This window comes from Orycteropus afer, unplaced genomic scaffold (genome assembly GCF_000298275.1).
Source record: "Orycteropus afer afer isolate SDZICR_OR568_19922 unplaced genomic scaffold, OryAfe1.0 scaffold00033, whole genome shotgun sequence".
In the NCBI taxonomy this organism is placed as follows: domain Eukaryota; kingdom Metazoa; phylum Chordata; class Mammalia; order Tubulidentata; family Orycteropodidae; genus Orycteropus; species Orycteropus afer.
Genome location: NW_006921620.1, coordinates 4,103,325 through 4,113,729, shown reverse-complemented (window position 1 = coordinate 4,113,729; position 10,405 = coordinate 4,103,325). Strand labels below are relative to the sequence as shown.

The window sequence follows — 10,405 nt, the reverse complement described above, 5'->3', positions numbered from 1 at the left end:
TGCCTTAGGCACTATGCTACCAGAGCTCCTTTGATTTACCATATTAAAGATAAAAAAAACTTAGAGGTAGTTTGGACCAACTTTCCATCAATATTCACAACGAAAACTAAAACACAGTTTGAACTGTCCTTTTTTTTTCTATTGTGACCTATAGGGGAAAAAATGTGGACAGTCATGTCGGTAGCCATTACATGGCAGTACATCATAAGTAAAAGTGAAAAATATGGATAACAGTGATTTGAGAGAAACAAAACAGTAGGATTTGAAATCTGAAATGAATATAGATGTAATGATTCTAAGAGAGCATGCTGGAAAAGAAAATGATCTTAGATGAGAGCAAAAGAACAGATCAGGTTCTCTGTGAACTGAATATATGGCATTGGCAAGACATTTTAGAAACATACATGTTTAATCAAGATTTTTTTTTTTTTTTGTAATACCAACTCCCACACCTGTCACCCCATAGTTTTCCTTTTAGTAGCTTGGCCCTCTGAGTTTTCAGATCACTTAGAGATGACAGAAGTCTTTTCTAGTTTCAGAATCCTAAGTGATTGCTTTGGAGTCAGTCATGATGCCTGATGTATCAAGACAATACTGTTAATGCCTTCAGCCTAGCTTATGAAGGGTATATTTTGAAAAAGGCTTAGAGAAATACACACACACACACATCTATCTTTCTCCTAAATCAGCATTTTCCATTTGCTTTCTGGTTTCTTGAACTTCACTGTCCTCACACATACTCACTACAAGGTAGCACTGGGAACATTCCAACCAGAAAAGTTAGATGGAAGGACATTTGCCCCAGTTAGGCCTTTTAGCTCTCAGCATCCTTTGATGTATAGTTTTGTTGTTGTTGTTATGTGCCGTCGAGTCAGAACCGACTCATAGCGACCCCTCCTTGGGTTTCCAAGGCAGTATCACTACGGAAGTGGATTGCCCCATCTTCCTTCCGAGGAGTGGCTGGTGGGTTTGGACCGCCAGCCTTCTGGTTAGCAGTCAAGTGCTTTAGCCACTATGCTACCACAGTACTTGGTCCAAAACTGACAGGTTTCTAAATGGATCTGGGTTTCACTGAAGAGCTTGGCACTAAAACTATTACTTGGGTCCTCCCTCATGTTCAGCATAAATGCATAATGCTGCATACCAACCAAAGGGAAGGCAAAATGTTCTAAGACAAAAGGAAGTACAAGTTAACAGAAGTATTTAATAAAGATGAAAAAATTCCAGATATTAGAGGGCTATAACAGTCCCTGATGTTGGGCCACAAAGGATAAGAAGTATGAATCCAGAGCAGCTTTAACTCCAGATCCTCACTGCTTCAGGAGAGTCCCTAATTCCAGCTGAAGTCATCCTTAAGAAACTGAAGACAGTTGGGTGGAAAGCAGTTAGTATACAGCTAGAAAGGTTTAGCAGTCATCTAAGTAGGCAAGAAACATTGATGGATGTATTAAAACTTACATTAAAATACCTTTGGAACAAAGAAAAAGGACTTCTTTCCGTGGAAAAAAATCAATTCATTTAATGTACATGTTAGGGATAATACATTTTTCTAAAAGGATCTTTATAATTTACAAGTACTCTGTGATAGTCAGGAGCTCTGGTGGCATAGTGCCTAAGGCGTTTGACTACTAACCAGAAGGCTGGTGGTTCAAATCCACCAATCGCTCCTCAGTAGGAATACTGGGTAATCTACTTCTGTAGTGATACTGCCTCAGAAACCCAAAGAGGGGTCACTGTGAGTCAGACCTGACTCGACAGCAGTGAGTTTGCTTTAGTTTGATGGCTCTTTCACCCAATCAGATCTCAGAGGGTGATTTTATAAACACTGTGGCCTTGCTAAGAGTGGTTGAGTTGGTTTTTTAACTGGTTTCTTAAAGTGTAATTGATGGTCTCTTGTGAAATAATAATTGAATAAAAACAATTGTTACCTCATTGGTATATTACTGTGGTGGTTATATTTTTGTGTCAACTTGGCTAGGCCTGGTTGAATGGCTGGGTAGCTGGATGTAGTATTCCCTATGATGAGACTGGTAATCAAGTCCATGGTGGAATCTACTATGAGCAGCTGAGTAGCTACCTTTGGGTATGTGGTCTGCTTCCCGTATGTAAGCAGCAGCTTTAGGAATGGTCTCTAGCATATGGGCATGCTTGGACCCTGCATGTACCCATGTCGTCGTTCAGCAACCTGCCATGCTCTGCCAACCTTGGGACTTAAAATGCACTTAAATTAATGGCCTGCCATGTGATTTGGTAACATCAGGACTGTGCCATTTTATTTGTCATCCTTTGGTTTGTCAACCTTAACAGCCAGTAGCTGCCTGAGTGAAGAGATGCCTCTAGCTAGCTTCAGTGGGCTGGTAACTAGTGGTAGAGCTGAAGCCCAAAGTCGAGGGGCCTTCCTACAACCCCTAGAGCCTGGCACTTTGAACTTGGACTTAAAGCCTCCTGAACTGTAAGAGAATAAACTGTTTGTTAAGGCCATCCCATTTGTGGTTATACTTCCTGTCAGAGTGGTCTTAGGTAACCAGAAAAATTACAAAATGTGAACTACTTTGTCTTCACTCTAGAAAGTGGTGTTTTGTTGTTGCTTGAGGAAAGCAGATGTCATTAGCTTCTGGAATACTTTGCAGTTTTAAAATGTTCTCCATAAAAAAAATGTCACAGTTTTTATAACATGAAATTTGGTATTAACTAATTTGGGAACACTGTTCATATTACCCTGTGAGCAGACGTACAGTTAATAGAAATTAGCACTAGACTCAGGAGTAAAATTAACTCTGGCCAGACCAATTAATTTGAATGTGACACTAATGAGACCAAGATTATAGATTCACTTTAGAGGTGCATGGCATTTATTCAGTGAAAGTAATGTCACTGAGGATAGAGCTCTGATTGTTGGCCACAAACCTCATTCCTAACATTGTAAAATACATTATGAAGTAGAGGGCCTGGGAGAAAGCACTTAGAACAATCCATCACTGCTTTTGAAAACAACAGAACCCATTTTATAATCCTTAATTGAAGGATAGATTATTACATATTTACATGTGAACTCAAAATAAATTGTTGTTGTTGTTATGTGCCATCAAGTCGGACCTGACTCATAGCGACCCCTCCTTGGGTTTCCGAGGCAGTATCACTACGAAAATAGATATTCCATCTTCCTTCTGAGGAGTGGCTGGTGGGTTTGAACCGCCAGCCTTCTGGTTGGCAGTCAAGTGTCTTAGCCACTATGCTCCCAGAGCTCCTCAAAATAAATTTGTAATATATAATATAGAAATATTAAACTTTATTGTTAACTATCATGTATGTACGTTTTTGTTCCTATCCTTTTCCAGAAATTAGATCACTTACCATAATTTACTTAATAAATGCCAAGCATATATGTTGTAAGTATGTGAATGTATATATATTACAGGTTGCCTCTTTCCCAAGAATTATCTATTTACATTCTAAGGAAGTGAGTCCTTCTATCAGTAAGCTTCCCATTTATTACAAACCATGTTTTTCCTTCTATTTACAGTTTTTTCTTTGATCTCCAAATGTTAGTACAGGTAACTGAAAACATGTACTTTTATTCAGGATAGAGACTGAAGTTGGTGACTACATGTTCTGCTTTGACAATACATTCAGCACCATTTCTGAGAAGGTGATTTTCTTTGAATTAATTCTGGATAACATGGGAGAACAGGAGCAAGAACAAGAAGATTGGAAGAAATACATTACTGGCACAGATATGTTGGATATGAAACTGGAAGATATCCTGGTTAGTATAATGTTTTAATAAAATATAATAAAAATGACTTACATCCTGAGAGCTTATTATGTGATAAGCTTATCTACTTTATCTCTTAATACTTATTTAACTCTATGTGGTGATTATCTCCATTTTTCCCTTGAGGATATTGTGTCTTAGGGAGATTAAGTAATTCTCCTAGTCATATAACCAGTAGGAGGCAGAACTAAAATTTAAGTGCAGATTGTTAACTATAAAATTTTTAAAATGTTTATGCACAAGAATGTAATGAATATACTTGCACGTGAAGGATAGATTATCACATATTTACATGTGAACTCAAAATAAATTATTGTTGTTGTTATGTGCCATCAAGTCGGACCTGACTCATAGCGACCCCTCCTTGGGTTTCCGAGGCAGTATCACTACGAAAGTAGATTGCCCCATCTTCCTTCCGAGGAGTGGCTGGTGAGTTTGAACCGCAAGCCTTCTGGTTAGCAGTCAAGTGTCTTAGCCACTATGCTCCCAGAGCTCCTCAAAATAAATTAGTAATATGTAATATAGAAATATTATATAATATAGAAATAAAACTGAGTAATCTGGAATGATACACAGGCATTTTTCCTGAGCACAGTTTTTATAACATGAAATTTGATATTAACTGATTTGGGAACACTGTTCATATTACCCTGTGAGCAGACCTACAGTTAATAGAAACTAGCACTAGACTCAGGAGTAAAAACTTTTGCGCTAGCCACACAGCTTCTTTATGTGAACTGCCTTATGTTAATGCCATGATGTGCATAATGAAAGTGATTGGCATGTGTAAGAACCCATTTGCTACTAACTGTACTGCCATTGATAGAAAAAAAAGGTTATTCCTCTTTTGTCAAAGCTAGATAAATGTCATAAAATGCTCAGATTTACTTAGGAATATTTGTAAATAGCATATATACCTGTATTATAGAAATTTCTGCAAGCGAAGTAACTTGGTTATTTTAAGTTTGAAATTTCTAACTTCTAACTCTTGTTACAGTAGCAAAATTTTTTTAATATGGTATTTTGATAATTCTAGATTTCTCAGGACAGCAACTATCAAATAACAGCACAACATATAGTAAAGATCACTTAGCTTAAGAAGTTGAACTATTAAATGATCGTATGTGTAATTCCTTAGTAACTGAGTTCTCTAAGCCTTGGTTTCCTAACCCACAAAATGGAGATACCACCTTTAGAGTTTTTGTGAGGATGAAATGCAATATAGAATATATGTAAGTGCTTAAAACAATGCTTGGCACACAGTAAAGGTTATTTTCTTACCTTTCCCACTGGAATTATTGTGAAAACAGACTAAAAGGATTAAGGTCAGTTAACGTTAATTTTATTGTTACAGTTTTTTATTTCACAGTGATTTTATAAGTATATTAAACTTAGTTGAATATTAGAACTAGAAGAAAATTTAGCTATCAATCCAGTCCAGCTCCAGCCTTTCCCCCTTTCCACTCTATTTTATAGGTAAGAACAGACCTAAAATGGAAATGATGTACCTATAGTTTCACTCGTAGTCCAGTTTTATTCCCACCCATATTTTAAAACCCAATCATAATATCCATTCATTTTGAATTTATTCTTCCAACAAAAATAAAATATAAGCAGTTAGCAGCCTTACTGGTACTTCACTGCATTTCTCTATTCTCAACAGATTGATTTCATTTACACAGCTAAACAAAATGACCAGACATTTGAGTATTAAATGTGGCTGAAATATTTATAGTTTTTTTTTTTAAAGAAAATCTCTTTTAAGAACAGTTTTCATCTACTCCCTAAAAATAAGCAAACTTGAATAAATAATTTTATATTTGATTATCACAATAATATTGAAAAGAACTCTTGAGTCGTCGTAAATTTATTTGGGGATCTAAGTCCCGTTTCCATTTTTTCTGGAAAATATTTTCAGTACTGGGCTACCACTGATTTACAAATATGCTCATATGATAAATACTACACTCCATAGTTGTATAGTTTTAGCACAACATTCTGAAATTTTCATTATATTTTTGCTTAAGTCGGGATTTCAGGCACAGTTACTATTCAGGAAAATAATAATCATCTCTTACTTTTGCAAAAAGACAATACTTTGATACATTTTAAATCTCAGCTTCTTAATTTTACTGTATTCATATACTCTCCTTTTATAGTTTTGAACATCACTTATCTCAAAAAGAACCTATTATAAAATAATTTATAAGCTTATCTTATTAATGTGATCTTAGAACATTATTTTTGTATTATAAATAGATTACACTTTTTGATGTATAAAATGCACATCTAAAATGGAAATATTTTCTAATTTTACTTTTGGAAACTGGACCAGACTAAAATTAAATATTATAAACCTGAATTACATTAACAGGTAAATACCTAAAAGTTGTTGTCAATCAGATTTTTGAAAACTTAACCATTTTCTTAACAGGTTTTTTGCGGTAAGAGATAATGTATGTAAAACTTCAGACACTGTGCCACTTAAATATATTTTATTACCCATTTCCAATTAACAGCAGCTTTGTTCCTTTATTAAATCATTATTTTAGGCAACAATTTAAATACATCAGAAGTACTATTACATAACCTTGCAGAGGACCTTTAAGTATTCTGAGTAGTACCTGTCTATTACTTGAATTGTGTACCCTCTCTATCTTATTTGGATATAAACCTAACCTGACAAACAGACTAAAGCTAATGTTATCAGGGTATTGTGAAACACATTTTTAAATTAATTTAAAATAACTGAGCATAATTTTACAGTAAAGTTATTTTATTTATCTTCAGGAATCTATCAACAGCATCAAGAACAGACTAAGCAAAAGTGGTCATATCCAGACTCTTCTTAGAGCATTTGAAGCCCGCGATCGAAATATACAAGAAAGCAACTTTGATAGAGTCAATTTCTGGTCTATGGTTAATTTAGTGGTCATGGTAGTGGTGTCAGCCATTCAAGTTTATATGCTAAAGAGTCTATTTGAAGATAAAAGAAAAAGCAGAACTTAAAACTCTAGAGTATTTAACATTAAAAGAAGAGGTGGAAAATGCAAAAAACTGTTACAATCAAGGCCATTAAGTGTTTTCAAAATGTTTTTAGATATTTTAAGTGTGAAAACAAGTATAACGTGAAAGGAAAGTTTTCATTGTTGTCTGTGCAAGTCATCTTACTGATCCAGTTGTACTTATGTAATACAAATACTATGCGAGAGTATAGGTATAATTGAATGAAGCTATATTAATAACTGTATCTTCCTAAATCTGAAAAATTTTTGCAAATATCCTATATTTAAATAACTGAACATCAGACCTACATGTGACACCAAACAATGTCTTTAAAAGGCTCTCTTACCTAGAAGTTTCTTTGTAAATGTGGCAATTATAGATTAATTCTAGATACTTTCAGTATGTTGTTATAAATCATCTGAAATCCTATACTTATGGTTTAAATATATGTTTAGAAGACAAAGGCTCAACTTTTCTCTATTTTCATATGCACCACTCCTAGAATATAAACATAACTTTGAAAATCAGTTAATTTTTTAGATTTTTAAAACTAAATGTTGTATTTCAATGTAAAAATATCACAAAAAAGTAACAGTTTTATATACTTAGCCTACATCCCAAAAGCTGACATTTTGATAATTATTAAAATACAAAGTCATACTTATTAAAATTAGGACAAATTTTTCCTTTGAAGAATTGGTCAAAAATTGCTCAGGCTAAGAACACAGATATTCTTTTTAGCCTTAAAATGAAGTACGGAATTTTTAGAGAGAAAATGACAATCTTATTTTTCTATTATATCTGTCAACAGTATTATGTTTATTTTGGCATGATTACTGACTTAACATAATACATTATCAGTAGTTGGGAAGGAAATAATGCTAAAAGGATCTGGCTCTAAAATAATATCTCCTTTTCTGAGCAATCATTAGAAACAAATTCAGGTTTATTTAAGAGGCTTACCTGATCAAAATAAAATTAACTTAAACAGAACCAAAAAATAATGTTTGTAATCTAATTGGCTAATCATGAAATCCAATTTTAATATAAGTCAAAGGAAAAGAATTTACAGTGTTTAGCTATGGGTTTTGTTTTTCACTGATTTCTTTTTGTTTTGAATTATAAATATTTAGGTACATGTTTTGAAACTTAAGCCCTATATCAACTTTCTGCACTGACTAAGTTTCAGCACTGAGTATACTCTTATTTGTGAACAATTTTTATAACTTTCATAAACATCATATTTGACCAATTTGATACAGAAATAATGATTGGAAAACCTCAGATTCCCACATTCTAAACACCCAGTAACCCACATATACATAAAAGATCTTTGCCATCCTAGTTTATCAGTCTAGATTCTTACTCAAGTACCAGTAAATTAGCTATATCATGAATTAAATAGAACTTTTAGGTTATACCCATTTGTAATATTCTTTATGATAAAATAGTTAGAAATAGTCACTTATAATAAATTTCTTCATAGAACCCATTTGTAGGTTAGTACTGCTGGAATTCCTGATAACCAATAATGATATCCAGAGATACGACCAAAACAAACTAAACCCACTGGCATCAGGACAATTCCGACTCACAGTGATCCCCCCATGGACTTCCAAGGCTGTTAAGTCTTTATGGAAGTAGATTGCCTTATCTTCCAGAGTTATAGTGGGACAAAATAGGTAAGAGGTCTCTCTTCTTAAGTCCCTTGGGAGAATAGATGCTTAGATTTCCCTAGCCTAAAGCTTTTTAAAAATGAGGCAAATACCACATGATCAATTAATTTACCAAAAAAAATGTTTTAGGTGTTTTGGCATAACCCCTGTAACACATGCAAAACAAGGGCCAATATTTTTCCCCCTTTTGTTAGATACATAATGAGAAGCAACCTTAATAGTATAATTATTACCGTACCGTAATTTAAAAAGCAGGGTACAGATAAAACTACTGCAACTTTTCTATAAAACTGTGATTAAGAATTCTACCTCTTATGTATGGCTCATTACTGTACTAACATTGAATTTGTTACATCTTCATCCACACATGGTTTGTGCCACTGATTTTAAACCTATGATTCAGTAACTTCTTACATATTAGTTACAAATGGCTTTATCTGGGAAATAGAATTTAGGAATGTTAAGGACAATTTTATTTTTATAGACACAAGGTAAAAAGAGTGAGGAGGTTTAAGAAGTACAGCAAAACCTGTGAAAGGAGGAACCTGTGTAAGGAAGAAGCCTGTTGAAAGGAAAACTCAGAGCAATAGAAAAGTGATAAGACTGCACTGGCAAAGGGGAAAACCTTTGAGATCAGGAAAAACAAGGCAGTCCCATTGAGTGCAGCTCTCACAGGTTTCACTATATGTTACCTATATTTAAAAAATAATAAAATTTGCAATCAAAGAATAAATTTAATATTTCTAAAGGCATGTTGTTTATCTGCTTCTATGTTTTTAAAATGCCAGTGTTCAATTTCTCAATTAAAATTGTTATAATTGAGTAAGCTACTTAATAATTAATAGCTGATTGTATCCATGTTTTTAATTAAACTTTTTAAATACATTTAACTAAGGCCTGATTTGCTTTTGTATAATTATGTGCTATTCTTTCATATGAGTATTAAGACATGGAGAATGTTTGAAAACAGCATTGAAATAAATTGAAATGTCATCTTATTTATCCTTAGACACTGGTGTACATCTTAAAATTGACAAAAATTATATGCTTCCTCAAATTAAAATTTGTTTCCTAAAATTTGGAAATACATCATAATTTTTCATCTTAAGTGTAAATGTATATATAACCTGTCTTCCTCAAATTGCTTTATAGTTGTGAACCAGCCATATTAAATGAGCAATGAAATACAAATACTGAGCTGAGTGTATATATAATAAAAATTACTGTCAAGGAAATCTTATTCATTCACTGTCATTGTAAATGCTGTCTACTTAGCCTTCATTGATCTCATCTTAACTAAATATACTCTCCCCTCCATCTGAAAGCCCCTACCTGTTTGTGCCTTTCTGTACATTATTCTGTTTTACATTAGAGCTGTTTACATATGTACTTACTGATCTCCTGACTAAACATGAATTGTACCTCAAAGGTACACAAAATGTAGACAAAAAGATCATCTGTTCTGAAATTCTGGAATACTAAATAAGGACCCAGAGAATTTAAACCTGCCATCTGGAAACAACTCAAATTTCTTTCAACAGATGATTGGTTAAACTTTGGTATAACCATACATGGAATACTATGCAGCAACAAACTTCATATATGCAGCTTTGGATGGAGCTCAGTGAAAAAAGCCAACCTCCTAAATTACATCCTGTATTTCATTTTGAAATAACAAAATTATAAACATGAAGAACAGATTAGTGGTTGTCAGCAGTTAGGGATAGAAGGGGGAAGAAGGGAAATGTGACTAATTGGCCTTTGAAATGCAAGTTTTGTATATTATGGTAAACCAAACCAAAACCAAACTCACTATATTATGGTGGAGACTATAAATACACATAAAATTTCATGTACTTATATAAAAATTAAAAAAAAAAAAATCAGGGAGCTCTGGTAGCATAGTGGCTAAAGCACTTGACTGCTAACCAGAAGGCTGGCGGTTCAA

General features: G+C 33.7%; 1 protein-coding gene across 1 annotated transcript in view; it reads left to right on the top strand.

The window, feature by feature from the left end:
• TMED5 (transmembrane p24 trafficking protein 5) overlaps window positions 1-6,784 on the top strand; it is a 16,888-nt gene extending 10,104 nt beyond the window's left edge. The window contains exons 3-4 of the mRNA XM_007936059.2: window positions 3,583-3,766; window positions 6,566-6,784. Of these exons, the coding sequence (XP_007934250.1) occupies window positions 3,583-3,766; window positions 6,566-6,784 (403 nt within the window). The remainder of the gene's footprint in view (window positions 1-3,582; window positions 3,767-6,565) is intronic.
• The last annotated feature ends 3,621 nt before the right edge of the window (window positions 6,785-10,405 follow it).